This window comes from Phoca vitulina, unplaced genomic scaffold, assembly GCF_004348235.1.
Source record: "Phoca vitulina isolate PV1807 unplaced genomic scaffold, GSC_HSeal_1.0 scaffold19, whole genome shotgun sequence".
Lineage (NCBI taxonomy): Eukaryota > Metazoa > Chordata > Mammalia > Carnivora > Phocidae > Phoca > Phoca vitulina.
The window spans coordinates 17,029,166-17,046,356 of NW_022589722.1; the positions used below are offsets into that span (position 1 = coordinate 17,029,166).

The 17,191-nt window shown below is 48.8% G+C and overlaps 1 protein-coding gene across 1 annotated transcript in view; it reads right to left on the reverse strand.

Annotated features, from left to right (window-relative positions):
- NT5DC3 (5'-nucleotidase domain containing 3) overlaps positions 1–17,191 on the reverse strand; it is a 56,465-nt gene that overhangs the window by 22,131 nt on the left and 17,143 nt on the right. The window contains exons 2-6 of the mRNA XM_032416909.1: positions 16,859–17,043; positions 7,882–7,956; positions 7,155–7,210; positions 1,158–1,248; positions 103–240 (exon numbers count right to left, since the gene is read on the reverse strand). Coding sequence (XP_032272800.1) covers positions 103–240; positions 1,158–1,248; positions 7,155–7,210; positions 7,882–7,956; positions 16,859–17,043 — 545 coding nt within the window. The remainder of the gene's footprint in view (positions 1–102; positions 241–1,157; positions 1,249–7,154; positions 7,211–7,881; positions 7,957–16,858; positions 17,044–17,191) is intronic.

The following is a 17,191-nucleotide window of genomic DNA, read 5'->3' on the forward strand; positions in this document are numbered from 1 at the left end:
GATCCCAGGCAAAGGACTATTTCAAATACCTAACCCAAGGAGCCTAACGATGCTGTCCCTTCTGCTAAAACCCTCTGGGAGACGTGGACCACCACCTCTCACCTTGACATCTTTGTACAGATGGACAGGTTCATAGTCAATATTGTTCTTAAGGAAGTATTCATTCACGCAGGAGAGGAGGGACATCTCCGGCAGGGAGAAGATGTCCATGAACTGCTTCATGGTGTTTCCATGAGAACTCTGCAGGCAGGGAGGAGAGCGTCAGAAACAGAGACCAACACCACAGCAAAGCCAGACTTAACATTTACCCGGGGGGATTCTGGTCATCAACATCTGGATCCCTCTCCCCAAGAAAAGGACAATTCTAACAATAACAAAGTAGAAGCATTCGCCTTATTTCTTATCGTTCCTGGCACAGCTGATGATGTACTCTACGCACAACTGGGATATCCAAGGAAATGTCCTGATTTCCACCCCCAAAAAATCTAACCACTTTTTCATGCTCCTGTGAGCTCTAACTTCCAGCTCACACTCTCCCATCAAACACAGAGGAAAGCCGGCAAGTAGACTACTGCCCATGGAATGGCATAAAAAGACACATAACTCTCCTGAATGTGAGTGCCCCCACGCAGCCATATGTGAGCCTGAAAAAGAGCCTTTCTCTGAATGCCTGCAATTAGTAAGCCTAAGTTTACCAGGTGACCGGGCATCTTCCAGTGCATTTTGACAGTGCAAATAAGAGCGCACCTAATAAGACGAGCAAAAATTCAGAAAGCAAAGAGAACCACAAAAGTCAGAGAAGCAGAGGCTTCCCTCCAAGCACAGGGTGACCTGCTGTCCTCGATCTCAGGGAAGACAACCACAGCTGCCCTGACTTCATCCAGAAAGTGGGGACATGCCTGGGGTGGGGGGTTGTAGACAGGGGTGGGTGCAAGGAAGGTATAAAGAACCTTCATCAGATAGGGAGGAAAGAGCTAAGAAAGGGGACCCATGAAGGGCCTAGGAGAGATGCCAACATACTAGCCTCTCTTAAATCCAGGGCCTCTCGAAACAGTCCCAAATGCCCTTGTCAGTTCCACAGGAGCACTCAGAGAGATCATAAATCTACCAGGACATGTCTGTTGACAAGCTGCTTTAAATAAATAATCTCTCATTACCTTTCCATAAAAGTCGCTCATCTGTTCCAGGGGCACATGGGACCCCTCATACATTTCAATGACTTCTTCATCAGGGACAACACTGAGGCCTCTGGAAAAATCACAGGCAGTGCAGTTAGACTCAACTAGTGAGAGCAGTGACTTCAGACCTCTGGCAACTGCTGGGATTTTTCAGTCCCGGGGCAAGATGCCACTGTCACAAGGAGGTGAGATGTGCCACGGGTAACTGCTACAAGTGACAGGCAAGAAGCCACTACTCCTACCACCACCACCACCACCAGCAGCATTCTGTGGGTAATAAGGGCAGGAAAAACAACACGTACTAGAGCTGGCAGGTGCGAATTCCACACGGTCATTCACTTACTTCTCAGCAATCCTAGGAGGGAAGCACTAACATTTTCCCATTTCCCAGCAGAGGCAACTGAGGCCCAGAAAGGTCACGCATCTTACCGAAGGTCACCAAAGTAGGAAGTGGTGGGACAGGACCAGACCCCAGGCTTTCTGGCTCTAGGGGCCCAGGCTCCTCAACCACTAATGTCACACAGGTACAAGGTAGGTACAAGGTACAAGGCCTTCCTTTGCTTTGGGAGCAGGGTTTGCTTTGGGGGTGGGTTTAGGTTTCCGTTTTTATGTTTTATGTTTTTAATAGATTAGGGACGGAAAGGCTAGCTTTGTCTCTATCATCCTCCTGCCCTCTGATACTCACTCCTAAAAAGGTCAGCAGTGAGGCAGGAAAGGCCACACATGAGGCTCGGGTGGACTAAACCCTGTGACACAAGGCAGGAAGCCTGGGTGCCATCTCCAAGAGGGATGACCCCAAATGCGACGTGACACTCAAGGCCAGTTTCCTCATCTATAAAAAGCCAGGGTAACATCTGCCAACTGCCTGCCTCCGGGAGCCATGGCAGAATCTGCAAACGAATCCAGCTTCTCCACAAAGAGGAAAATAAATTTTGGGAGTCAGAGCGAAGAGCAACCTGGCTTTCACCTCTGCCGCCGCGCCGCCGCCAGCGCTCTGAGCAGGTGCTCTCACCAGGGATTTAATGCTCTCATATTTCCTCACCTAGCACTGCCCCCTCTAGAGAGTCACGAAGAAGAACGTCAGTTCCCCAGCCGCTTCTGTGGGGAAGGTGCTTGGGAAACAAGGCACCAGTGGTGAGGAGACCACAGAATGGATGATGGGAAGTCCACCCAGTGCTACCTACAGTGGGAGTATGAATAATGCCCTGAGAGTCTCAGTTACTAATACGAACAGGCTGCTTATAAAACCACAAATATAAAATATAATTTATATTTGATATGTAAGTGTAATGAAAATATAATTTCAGCCTCTTTCCTCTGTTCTCCGCCCTCATATAACTTTCAAAAATACCCAAGGGGATTCATTAGTATTTTGCCCACACCCCCCCCATCTTCATTAACTTGCTACAACTTCCAGCCTGTGAAAACAAAGGAGGCCTTGCACTTCCCTTTATCATTCAGCCGATCATTCTGGGCGGTGACCTTGAGGCAGAGCTCCTGCTCAGATGTGCACCTGCCTAAGACTCTAACACTTAGAAGGAAATTATAAAAAAAATGAAAGAACTCTGCTGGGTGAGTCATTTTCCTGCTCCCACACTAGGCCCTGCCAGGTTCACAGCCTCCCAAGCTGCCCCAGTAACTACTGAATGTCAGCTCAAAAGCAGCGGTGAGATGAGTCGGCTGCAGCGAGCCGGATTCGGCAGGAGGCGGCTCCGACAGGGACAGCACCCCACAGGACGGCGGCCACAGGCTCTGGGGCACGGCCAGCCGCACCCGGGGGCAGCCTCAACCAGTGCGAGGATCAAAATGCAAACTACTTGATGTGGCCCCGTGAGGTTGTGAGAAATATAAAGGTTAGGAGCACAAATCCGCGGGCGCCTGGGTGGCTCAGTTGGTTAAGCGACTGCCTTCGGCTCAGGTCATGATCCTGGAGTCCCGGGATCGAGTCCCACATCAGGCTCCCTGCTCGGCAGGGAGTCTGCTTCTCCCTCTGACCCTCCCCCCTCTCATGCTCTCTCTCTCTCATTCTCTCTCTCGCAAATAAATAAAATCTTAAAAAAAAAATTTTAAAAAAAAGAGCACAAATCCGCAAGTGTCTGCCCGGGGTTCAGCTTCCTTAATTAGTAGGGATATTACCTGGACAAGCAATAGAACCTCTTCGGGTCTCAGTGTCATTTTTAAAATGGGGAACAATAATAGTGTCTGCCTCCTGGCATAACTGAGAAGATCAGATGAGCTACTATATACAGAAGAGTACATGGCAGGCGCTAGCAAAGCTTTGCTGGTGTACCTGTGATGAGAACAAGCGTAGCTTTTCCCCAGGTCCCTAGCCAGAACTTGAACTGTGGGTACCAAATGGGACTGTAGTGAGAGCCAGCCTGCCTCCCCCTCTGGCCTGTGGCATTCGCTCCCACGGCCCACAACACAAAATTCAACCTGATATAGGAGCTGGGGACCCACGGCAGGTCTCAGAAATGGGCAAGGCTGAGGAGAGGGCATTCTGCCCTGCCAAGGCCTTTCCGCTTTTCAGGGAAAGGCAAGAGCAGGGACACTCTTCGTGTCTCTACTGCCCGGGGCACACTCTGGTCTACCCAACAAGCACCCCTGGGGCAGCCAGGGGAATCACGCCAATTCTACAGAGGAACGAACCAAGGCTTTGAGATGGTCAAGAAGTGGCTCAAGGCCACACACACAAAAGCAGTGAGGCAGGGTCCACGCTGAGGAAGTGTGACTCCGGAGCCCATACATGCACCCATGCTGCCTCAGCCCACCACATCCCTCAGCGCTGCGGCCACAGCGACCTTCCCAGGACCTAAACCCGATGCTCCCTCTCCTTCAAATGCCTCTGCTGGCTTCTCCCGCCTAGCCCTCTCCATACTCCCTAACATGGTGGACAACTGACCTACAGAAGAAGAAACAAGACAGTTAGGAGCTGTAGGACTACATGGTCTGAGAAGAAGAAGGAAAGACCATGTCGGGCTGAGGGGGGGCGGGGGGTGAGGCCTCAGCACCAGTCAGCCTTGAAGGAAGGGTGGATGAGATTTCAAGAAGCAGCGAGGAAGGAAAACTGCACCCTGGTAGAAGACACCAGCATGAGCAGATAGCGAGCAGCAGGAAAGGAGACCTCGGAGGAGAGGAATATATGTGCTATGTGCACCTGCCTCGTGCATGCCAAGACTGGCTGTAACTGCTGGGAAGAGACCGTCCCCTGCTCCTGTTGACCTGGGGCCAGGGGTGTCACCAGGGGTCTCCATGTGGAGGGACCTGCCTGGAGCAAACCCAGAGGGAGAGAGCCAACAGATGGAAAGAGTTCTGACAACATCAATTTGGCCCCTGGAGCCAGCCACGCCTGCAATCTGGCACTGTCCCTTGGATTGCACAACAGGTGAGCTAATGCTGTGTTTCTGGTTAACCCAGTCTGAGTTGGGTTTCAGTCACTTGTAACCAAGAGTCGTAACTAATCAGGAGGTGAAAGAGCTGTGTATGGAAGAAGAGTAGGATACGGGTTTAGAGAAGGCTGGTGGAAAACCTAAGAGGTTTGGGCTCCATTCTCCAGGCAGTGGGAGCTAGCCAGGATTTCAGAAGAGAGACTGTTGAGGGCAATGCTTTAGATGAATCAGTCCAGCAACAATGTCCAGGACAGACCACACTGCAGAAAACTACAAGAGCCCAAGAGAAAAGGATTAAGTTTCTGAGCCAGGGAGCTGATGGCAGGAACAGAGACGGAGAGACAGATCTGAAAGATCTGGTGAAGGATTTCCTTAACCTAATCCGTTCACGAAAACCATGGGGCATATAGGTCAAAGGCACAGGCTCAGAGCCAGACAACCTGGGTCTGAATTCCACTTCTGTGTGGCCTTGGACAAGTCACTTAACATCTCTGGGACTAATACCAGTACCCACCTCATAAGGTTATTTCAAGGATCAAATAAGTGAACCCAAATAAAACCCTTATGACAATGTCTGTGCTGTAGCAAGACTTCGCATTTGCTCGTTGCTATTTATTGTTACTACTATTATTTTCATCAACACCAGCATCTCTTCTCCCTCCTGAAACACCATTAAAATGATAGCAAAAGAATAAACTACTCAGCGGCACCTAGAGGGCTCGGTCAGTTGAGCACCTGACTCTTGATTTCAGCTCAGGTCATGATCTCAGGGTCATGAGACTCAGACCCTCGTGGGTTCCGTGCTGGGAGTGGAGCCTGCTTGGGATCCTCTCCCTCCCTCTCCCTCTGCTGTTCCCCACCCCACTTGCACATGCACATTCTCTCGCTCAAAAAAAAAAAAATAAAAAAGAATAAACTACTCAAAAAGTAAAAGGATATGAGAGCAAAGACATCAGTAGACAAGACATTTCAACATGTTCGTGGAAGACAAATAGCAGATGAAAAGGAGGCTCCTGGCTTAGCAAGCTGAGAATAGGGGCCTGCATGGGGACACCAACACGAAGAACTGATTAGCGGCCAGAGCCCCCAGAAAGGCTCAGCTCTGCGAGGCACCGGGGAGCTCCTGGAGGATATGCTAAAGCAGAACGAGGGAGTAAAGCCAAAGAGAGGAAAAGATGGGCATCAGGGAACAGAGAGAGAGGCAAACCCAAGCCCCAGGATGAGCCATCAGAGAAGGTCAGAGCAGAAGGGGTAGTCAATTAAACACAAAAGTAACTGATAAGAGTATCTAAAACATTTGAATTGTTGGGAAATAAATACATGGATGATATTGGTGATGGAGGATTTAGAAAAAACTAGGGACACCTCTACAGAAAACAAAGCAGATAAAAAGTGATGTTATTATTAAATCTAAGAAAAAGCAAGCACTGTACACAGAAGAAAGCAGTCACAGTGCACGACATGGCGTGAGAGGGAACATGACTTGCAGAGTCAGGATGCAAACAATGACCGAGGATGGAGAAACACGCAGACACAGATCCGCACGAGGCTCGAAGAACGAGCCCAGAGAAGCGGGGGTTTGTGCGCGCACCAAGTCCTGTCCCATGGCAGAGACAACGTCCAGAATTAATAAATTAGGAAACAGAAGTATGAGCACATTATTTAGAAATAGAAAGAAAAGGGGCACCTGGGGTGCTTCTCCCTCTCCCTCTGCCTGCCGCTCTGCCTGCTGCTCTGCCTACTTGTGCTATCTATCTGTCAAATAAATAAATTAAAAATCTTAAAAAAAAAAGGAAAAAGAGATAGGAAGAAAAATGTGAAGAAAAAAAATGAAGAGTGTAAAGGACTTGGGTGGGGAGGAGGACAGAGGGCTACTGCAGCCCGCCACGACACTCTCAGCACTATCTGATCGGAACTGTGTGCATGTTTAACTTGGATAAAAAACATTAATTTTAATAAAGAGTTTGTGAAAGAAGAACCTAAGATAGGCACATCTCTTTTTTTAAGGTATAATGACCATACTCCTAAATCCTCCCCCAAATTCAAGGATTAGAAAAGGCAAAATCCTTCATTTTCAAAGTGACAAAGATTTTGGACTGAGCTAAGTGCTTCTACTAATTCTAATAAATGGGAGGGGGGTCTTAATATCTGAACTACTCAACTGCCATGGTGGGAACAAGAATCCGCTGCCTCACCCCAGCCTCCCTCCCCACCCAAAACCTCGGCTCCAGGACCCTCACTCAGCGGCAGACAGGCACCTCTAGAGAGCCCGTCCTCCCCTAGAACCTCCCCAGAGCGCCCCCTAATGGTCTAAACACCATCATCACCTTGATCTCTATGGACTGCAGTCTGATTAATTTATGTGGCTTCCAACCTACACTCCAAGCTCCTTGGGGCATCCGTGTAAGCCAAACCCTTCGGGTCTGGCATAACAGGCCCCAATAAATGTTCTTGAATGAATAGTGAATAAATCACAAATACACACACTACAACTCTTCATAACTAAGCAGTCAATGGGTCTTAGGTCTGTCACCCAAAGCCACTTCGATACTATGCGTGAATTAAATTTACCTCCTCTTACTCTTACCTGTACACGGTTCCCAACTGGATGTAATGAAAAGCATCAATCTTCATCAATACTGCCTTCAAAAACATAAACACATACACACACACAGGTGAAGAATGCACAGCAAGCTGCGTATTTAATGAGAATTTCAGGTGTCATTACAAACCCTAGCAGCACCAGGTTGATGCGGCAAAGAAGCACACTGTATGTGTCCAACAGGTTTGCCTGTTGATTAGAGCACTGTGGGGGCACCTGGGGGGCTCAGTCGGTTAAGCATCTGCCTTTGGCTCAGGTCATGATCTCAAGGTCCTGGGATCCAGCCCCACATCAAGCTCCCTGCTTAGTGGGGAGTCTGCTTCTCCCTCTCCCACTCCCCCTTGCTCATCCTCTCCCTCTCTCACTCGCTTGCTCTCTCAATAAATAAAATCTTAAAAAAAAAAAAAAAAAACACTGTGCAGTCTGTTAAGGAAATGACTGATCTGCAAAAACAATATGACAATTGACTCCTCAAAACACCAAAAACGATTTCTAGAAATAAAGAGTATCTTCCAAATAGCTAAATGCATTCATTTTTTTCTAATAGTCTTTTGCAAAAGACTTTATCCAAAGATGTTTTTTAATAATTCAGTTCTGCAGCCCCAAGGAATAGAATTTAAAATCAACTTCTGTGTCCAGCAAAGAAAAGCACCGAGAGTACATTATTCCCAAACACCATTAAACTGTAGAAAAACACGACGATGAAACCTACCCGCTGCACATCATAATGAAGTCCACGAATTGCAAAATTTGGGTCATACTCATACTTCTTGATTTCCACCGGATACTAAGAAAGAAGAAAGGCAGCATTTTTACCTAACAATGTACTAAGTTCAGATCGTGTCCAGATTTGGTCCCTGTACAAAAGCTGAGGTGGCTGACACACTTTGGTGGGAAGATGGGGTGAGGACAGACCACAGCTTAGCCCTCTGCTTCTGGACCAAGGACCTCTTGGTCACAGAGCCCTCCCTCCACCCCACTCCTGTTCATCTGCCCAAGCACAGGTAAGGTCTCACCCCCGGCCCCAGCTTCTCTCGTCTTCACTACCCCCGTCCAACCTTCCCTCTGCCCCCGGACCCCTCTATCTCCTAGGAGCCCAGAAATACATCTGCTTCCACCTCCAAGACTTCGCCTCCTCCTACTGTATTTAAGGCGGCTCATGAAGAGGAACTGGAGCATCCCCTCTCTTAGAAGGGTGACTTTCCCCAACACATTACCAACCATCCATTCAGCTCAGATATGAGCACCTCAATGTACCGACCCCCGGCGTGGCCCCACTGCCAGGTTTCATGAAGAGACCAAGCTGAAAACTTTTCAAAGGGGGGGGGTCCCCTCCATATAGCTTTCATTGCTTTTCTCATCCAGATAGTCGGCCGCTGCTCACCCCCCCGCCCCGGGTGGAAGGACCTCCCCGTTGTCAGGTACGGCCTCCCTCCCACTTGGGCCGAGAGGGCCCTTTCTCAGCATGTGGTAGCCAGTTACTGCTCCAGCACTCTGACTCAGAACATGCGTGACTTTCGGAGGCAGCTCGGCTCCCCTGGTAGCTCCTATTACCAAACCATTCCTCAAACTATGCAAAAATCCCAGCCCTGTTCATATCTACTAGACTAGGCACCCACGTCCTCCCCTCCCCCCAAATCTCAGCATTAGAACACGGGCTACCCCCCGGGAGCACCGAGGTACCGAGCACCGCGTCTGCTGCTACCGCAGGCAGGCCCTCCCGTTCCCATTTTACAGATGGGGCACCAGAGGCGCTGACAGAGACAGGGTGGCTGGGCCACATAGCTGCGATGTGGTGGGCAGGGAATCAGGCCTGGACCTCTTCCCCTGCTCTCCCCACTCCCCTCCGCCCTTGGAGTACAGACCTGTAGGAAAGAAGAGTAAATTCCTGAGTCTAGAGAGGCTGTGGCAGCAGGATCTTCCTTCCAGTTACAATGTAAACTGCTTAAGTAAAAATCTGGACAGCTGGGGGCGCCTCAGTCGGTTAAGCGTCCAGCTTTTGGTTTCAGCTCAGGTAATGATCTCGGGGTTGTGAGATCAAGCCCCACGTCGGCTTCCGTGCTGGGTGTGGAGCCTGCTTGAGATTCTCTCCCTCTCCCTCTGCCCCTCCCCCACTTAAAAAAAAAAAGCCTAGACAGCTATCAAGAGGCGCACAACCTCTTTGCACAACAGCACTAACTTTCCATGCAGGGTTACGTTTGTGTGGAAACATTTCCTGCTTCCACCAGGCTGAATGGCACGCAGCAAGTGTTCAAGCTGCATAGAGTGCTGACTCAAATGTCACATCCGAGCTCATTTATCTAACACCTGCAGCGCATGCCAAGAAATCACCAAATGCTATTTCCACTCAGGGGCGTTTCCAAGAATCCTGAACACCGTGTACAGTTCTGCATTTTTACGAACAGCCTTCACACACACATCCCCAGAACCCCACACACAGCACCACGGTCCCGCCTCCTGAAGCGAGGCCATGGGTCTGCACACCTCTGGAATCTTCTCCCAAACTTGGGAGTGAGGAGAAAGATGTAGGACATGGGGGAGATATTTAAATGCTCCTGAGAGGGGTGCTTTCACTGAGTCATGGGCCACACACTGTTCTGGACTTTATTCTATGTACTCCTCATGGAGGAGGCAGGGCATCTCATGTCCCTTGGACTGCTGAATCATCTGAGAAGTAGAGTCGAGGAACCTGCCCAAGCTCACAAAGATAAACAATGGTTGGGCCAGTACTTGAATCCGGGTCCATGTCACACCCAAGTCTACCCCAACTCCCTGCAATCCACTCTGAACAAACCCTGAGCCACCATACTGGACACTCCTCGCCTCCTGTGATGGCGGGACCTGCGGCCTCCGAGGGCCCAGTGAGTTTCTCGGAGGATCCATGGTGGCAAGGGCAGGGCCGGCCGCCGTGAGTAAGAGCGAGAGAGCGTACACACCAAACTCGCACTGCTGGAAAGTCTAGCGGCTCCTGCTTTGAACAAGGCCTATCTGGACTCCCCTGCAGGACACCGACCGCACAGTGAGACACGGCCGTGTGCCCACCCGTGGGCCCCAGGGCTGTGTGGTCTTGGGAAGCCACTCCTGATAGACACAAAGCATTTCCAAGGGATCCAGAGATTACGGCAGACGTGGAGAACGGACAGAGGCAGCTGAAAGGGCCTCACGGAACACTGTCGTCACCAAGAACAGGCCCCAGGGATGCAGGACCGGGCATCGAATCCCAGTCCTACTATGTGCTAGCTGGGTGTCCTACTATGTGCTAGCTGGGTGATCTTGGTCACTGTCTCTCTGAGCATCGGTTTTCTCATCTCCAAAGGATGCCAAAAGTCCTACTGTAGATGGAAGCAGAGAAGATAAGTCAAAGGCTGCAAGCGGGGAGCGCCCGGCTGGATCGGTCGGTACAGTCTGTGACTCCCGATCTAGGGGTTTTAAGTTGGGTGTAGCCATTATTTAAATATAAAATCTTCAAAAATTAAAAAAAAAAAAAAAAGGATGCATGCGGGCAGTGGGGCAGTCTCCAGCACGTAGCAAGTGCGCAATGACACGGAGCTGCTTTACTGGACATGGAACTGGGGGGCCTGGGCTCTTAGACCCACTCTTCTAGCCTCCGCTACCCTCCCAGAGGACTTCAGGCCCGTCACTTAACCCCTCCAGGCCCCTTCCTTCCTATGGAAAATGAAATGGTTGGACTGGGGTGATTTCTATGTTCCACTCCTGCCCCTAAATGGTTTCCCCATACAACCAACCAAGTCAAAACTGTCCTCACGGTGGGCCCCTTTCCAACATAGACGGAGAGACAGACACACAGAAACACACACACACTCGCACACACACACGCACACACGTACATGCAGGCACAGAAGCGCACACACGCACGCACACACGCACGTGCACGCTCGCACACACACACGCAGGCACGCACACATGCAGGCACACTAACAAGCGCACACACGCAGGCACACACGCACGTGCATGCTCACACACACACGCAGGCACGCACACAAGCGTACACACACGCAGGCACGCACGCAGGCACACACACAGGCGCACGCAGGCACACGCATGCACACGCACCCACACACGCAGACGCACACATGCACGCAGGCACACGCATGCACGCGCACCCACACATGTAGGCACCCACACACGCAGGGGCACACACGCACACACACACGCAGGCACCCACACACGCAGGCGCACGCAGGCACACACACACGCAGGCACACACGCACGTGCGCGGCACCCATCCCTGGGAACAGCCGTCACGGTAATCTCTCGACAAGGAAGCCAGGGCTGCTCCATCAGCCAGGAGGTTATGCTTCTCTCCAGTGCCCTATGGCTTGGTTTTCTGGACTCGTCAGAGTGGAGAAAACTTTCCACCAGTCTGAAAAACGTGACTCACTCAATGCGTCATGAAGATTACTCGTGTCTCTAGAAGCAGAACAAAGAGTATGAAAAGAAAACAGACCTGCACTGGGGACTTGTATTAAAAATCTTCTCATTTAGGCCCTGTCTGGTTTCCTTCAGGACCTGGGTTTGTTCTCATTCCAAGCACAATCTGAGCAGGCTGGGGTATGGGGATGAAGGAAGAGCAAGGTGCTACAGAAATGTCCCTCACAGCTGCGAGCAGAGCTCACAGGAGAACATCGCGGAGGACCCAGGAGCCCCCAGGGTGCGGTCATTCCTACAGCTCTGTGGCTGGCCCGCGTGCCCCCTTCCCGGCAAGTTATAGAGATCTCGAGACAGCTAGTAACCTCTACATCACAACACTGCCCGTGAGTTCCTGAGGTCCAGATGCCTAGAAATACAGGCTTTTCAGAGGTCTCAGTTTGATATTTTAAGTAGCCTAAATTATGAGTCTTATTAGAGGCAGGGCAGGAGAGCATAAAAATAAAATTCTCTGAAATCTTCACAAAACGTGAAGCGAGGACAAAGCAACCTGCATCCAAGGGGTGATTCCACACCAAGCACAACACTCTCACTTAACCGTGGACTTTGTGCCAGGGCCTGGGGATATGGCAGCAAGCAGAACGGGCAGTCTCTGCCCCTAAGAAGTTTACACTCTACCCTGGGGAGGCAGACCATAAACAAACACCCAGCACAAGGCCTCCCAGTGAGAAGTGCTACAGAGCAGATGCAGTGCAAGAGCTGAGAGATCTTGGGGTGGGGGGGCAGAAAAGATGAGGAGCCAGGCCTCAGACTGCCTGGGGCCGGGAAGGATGTTCCCAAGCCAAGGAAATGCAGGTGCTGAGGCCCGAGGCACTAATGTCTGGCAATTCAAGGAGCAGCGAGAACACTGGTGTGGCTGCAACAGAGTGAGGGCGGGGCTGGGGGGGGAGCCTGGGAGCACCGGAGGTGGCCTTCTCTGTCATTCCAAGCGTGCCAGGAGGGCTCAAGGGGGTTTTGGGTCCAGGCGCCACACGGTCGGAAGGTGATGGTGGCCTGGACCAGAGCGGTGGCAGTGGGGAAGAGGGGGACAGAGTTAGGACACATTGTGAATGAGTGAAAAGAGAGCTCACAGCTGCACAGTGACCTCCTCCCAAAGAGTAGAGCATGGAAAGGGGAAGAGTAACTTCACACCACAGAGACCCTAGATACAGAGCTCAGCCACATGATCAAGGCCACCGTCATCAGCGGTAAGTCATGTAGACAATATGTACCCTTGACATGACGTGGTAAGAATAGCACCGGAACCCCCAGTCTAATCACAGGAAAAATGTCAGACAAATCCCAATAGAGGGCATCCTAAAAAATACCTGACTGGTACTCCTCACAAGTGTCACGGTCATTACAAACTAGGGAATTGTGAGAAACTGCCAAAGCGAGCCTAAGGAGACATAACAACTAAATGTAATGCGGTGTCCTAGACGGGACCCTGGACCAGGAAAAGAACATCAGGTAAAAACTAAAGGAATCTGAATCCAGTATGGACTTTAGTTAATAAAGATGGATCAATGTCATTCTTTTGTTGTGATAAAGGGATCACAGTAATGTAAACTGGGAACAAGAGGGAAAACGAGGCATAGGATACAGGTACAGAAATTCTCTGTATTAACTTCGCAACTTGTCTATAAGCCTACAACTCTCCAAAAATTAATAAACTCTCCAGTTTATATTTAAAAGAAGAAGAGCGAGCGAGAACCCATAGTGTTTGCTGACAGATCAGACATGGCATACAGGAGAATGGGAGGGGTCACGGCTGATGTTGGGCTCTGGATTTGGAAAACAGGTGAATGTCCATGCCAGTGACTGATGAGGGCGTGGATCTAGGGGGTGAAACTGAGAACTCTTAACACTCCCTTTCTGTTCCTTGGTGGACCCATGAAAGGGAAATGCAGATACAATCATGACCCTATATTTTGTTCTATTTTTGTAAAAACTTGTTTTTCTAAAAAAAAAAAGAAAGAAAGAAAGAAAGAAAAAGCGTAATTAAGAAGGGGCTAGAACTTTTACATTTGCTTTTTGGGAAGCTGCGAAACTGCAAACTTACTGTTCCATTACTGTGCATCTCAAAAGCAGATGTCTTCTCATCTCTACAAGTACATTTAGTCTTTGGCAGGAAAAATGGCACCAAATTAAACGCATCTTGGAAGAATTATTTTGTTTCATCAGAGCAAGAGAAAAATCTGCATAAGCATAATTGACTCTATTAATATGCCTGATATAATTAGTGTTATGACTGATCTCTTTTATCAAAGCAACAAACAGACATAATGGGACTGAAATTTCAGTGATCTTAAATCCAGAAGCTTTTCTAATGATAATGATTGCACCTTCTTTTCCCCACCTATGTCATCTCTCTTTTCCCCCAAATTTCATACATTTTTTTATCTTCGTAAATTTTTTACCTTCATGAATATTTTATTTTCCTATGAACAAAAGGGTGGAAATGAAAGGTGTTATTAATCCCACAGGGGACAACAAGGCATAAAGGAGAGAACATTTATACCCTGGAAACAGATTTAAGTTCAAATCCTGGTTCTGCCTCCTACTGATCTCACGGCTTTGAGCTACTGGCTCATTCCCATTAGCCTCAGTGTCCTCACCTATAAAACAGAGGCTATTTGCAGGGTTATCACGCATCTGAGAAACAATGCTAGTCACAGCTAACATTTAGTAAGTGTTTTCTACCTGCCAGGCACTTTATATATATAAACTCATTTAATTATGACAATGCCATTGTGAGCAAAGTCCGGTTATTGTGTCCATTTTGCAGAGGAGAAAACTGAGGCTCAGAGAAATGAGGTGAGTTTCTCAAGATTCCCTGAGAAGTTAGTGTTGAAAGTCAGGATTTGAACACCAGCAACCAGGCTCTGGAACCTGTGTTTCTAGCACTTAGCAGAAAATCAACAGATGGGGCTGTTAATAAAATGACCTTCATTTTATAAGTGATATCAAAGTCACAGCAAATGCCACAGATGACCGAGGACTAGAATGCCAGCACCAGTGCAACACCCCTTCAGGTCCGTCTCCCGGTGGGGTGGTGGAGAGATGGTGCAGGCTGGCTGACAGGTCAGCAAGGGCAGGACCGCCTCGCTCTCATTCTGTTTTCACTGCCACAGTCAAGGGAGAAGTCTGTGGGTTAGACAGAAGAGAAGAGAGTCTCTTGAACAAATGGAGAAGTGCAGCTGGATGCCAGGTGGCTAGATGGGTTTACATGTGGTAAAGTGGCCATAACTAAAGAAAGCTGGCTGCTGGCTTAGTGGCAGAAGGGAAGGTTATTTTTGGCAAATGCCATTTCTGCATTTTGAATGAGGAGAAACTGAGTTGCTTATTAAATCCACTGATAACCAAAAGCTGAGGGGAATCAGGAAATATATTGCATCAAATGGTGAGGACCCAAAACTAATGGAAACTTCGGTAGCATTAATAAAGGTATGGTACCCAGAACCAGGGAGGTGATGATCTCCCTCTATTCCACACTAGTCAGACCCCACCTGTAGTAACATCTTCGGTTCAGGGCCTCATATAAGAGAGGGATAAACCAGAGCACACATATGAAGAAGGGTAACTAAGATGATAAAAGACCAGAAAGGATGCGAAATGAGAATGGCTGAAAAACTACGAATGATCAGCCTGGGAAAAGAGACATCTTGGACAGCATAAAGGCTGGACTGCCTGACACGTAGCCCAGTCGTATAAAACATTATTCTAGTGGATAAGTCAGGGATAAAACATTAGTTCTCCCAGACCCACCAGTCTGCCCACCCCCAGCACAACTTTACAGACAAACTCCTTCCAGACTCCGCTGAACTATCACCTTCTTGGTTGTTTTCCCAATTCCCTCAGGCGGGGAAAGTTGTTCCAAGCAGCCTCCACACATCCCTAGCTTTTCATTCAAATGTGTGGACAGGCCTCCAGCAGGTGGCCACATAATTCATCTGCTCATCCTCACGCTCCCGGCTTCTACGACAGGGCCTGGCATGGACGGGGGACTTAGGAGAGGCTGAAGGAATGTGTGAAGAAAGAAATGACAAGAGAAGAGACTGGTGGTGAAAGCTGCAGGAGGGCAGAACAGCTCTACCCCCAATCAGGAGTGCCTCCTGCAGTAAATGCACTCTGTCTGAGACAGACAATCAAGCTGCACTTCTCAGGATGCTGCAGGGTTCTCAAAGGGCATTAGTCCAGGTGACCTCTGACGATGCTTCTCATCCTGGCTTCTGAAACGTGAATTCAAACTTCTACGGGAAAGCATGTTGGGTTCTGCGTGTTTCTTTTTTCCTTCCTTACTATAAGCCCTCAACAATACTATGCATCAGAAGACATTCAAATGTTCTTTACATAAGAACAACTCAAGTCAGGGATGAAGGTGAGACACTGCCTATCATTTGAAGAATTTCTTCTAACCAGAACTCAACAGGCTGCCAAGTTCATCAGCTCTGGGAGAAACTGAGTCACTGCTCGGTGAGAAATGAGAGCACGGAGTCTGTGGCCCCATCTCCACTAACACATAACTTGAGAGTCTTCTGTCAGAGACATCTAAAGATTTTTAAAAAAAAACAATTATCTTCCAGGGACACCTGGGTGGCTCAGTCGGTTAAGCATCTGCATTTGGCTCAGGTCATGATCTCGGAGTCCTGGGATCGAGCCCCAACAGTCTGCTTCCTCGTCTCCCTCTGCCACTCCCACCTGCTTATGCATACTCACTCTCTCTCTCTCAAATAAATAAATCTCTTAAAAAAAAAAAAAAAAAACTATCTTCCAGGACAAAGTTCCAGGTATGTGAGAGAAACAAGTTCTGGAGCTCTATTATACAGCACAGCACATAGAGCAAACAATACTGTATTACCAAAAATCTGCTGAGTTAAGTGTTCTTACCACACACACACACACACACGCGCACAAATAACAATAATAATGAAGGGGGCAGGAGGAAACTTTGGGAGGTGACAGTTTATGACCTTGATGGTGGTGACGGTTTCATGGGTATCTACTTACCCCCAAACTCATCAAGTTATACCCATTAAGTATGTATAGCTTTTTGTATGTCAACCATACCTCAAAAAAAAGTAGTTAAAAAAAAACCTTCCAGACGGAGTCATCTGGAATGGAACAAAATCTACCCGTTCACTTAACAACATTTTACTAAGTGACGTCTGTGTGCCAGGCTCAAGGCCAGGTCCGCTCAACGCTGTTCTTCAACGTCTAAGGGAAGGAGGAGGGAGACCGCAGTGTCCCTGTGCTCTTACCCGGTGTTCATTGATGAGAAGGTCCCGAGCAGCATTAAATATCAGCGTGTGGAGCTGCTTTGAATAAAACACCAAGGTATAATCATAGTCGAAGCCATAGATTTCAATGTCCGACAGGCTCATCTCATTGTTTGAGAAAATGGCATCTGGATTCAGCAAGTTGTTCATAATTGAAGGAACCAAGTCTAGAAGTAAACAAAAAGATGTATTTTACCCTGTGATAAATAAGGGTTAGTATGATTGCCAGGAGTCACCAAAGCGCAAGCATGATCAGCTTTGCCTCGACAACCTTACGCTGAGTGAGAGAAGCCAGCCGCAAAGGCCCGCACGTGG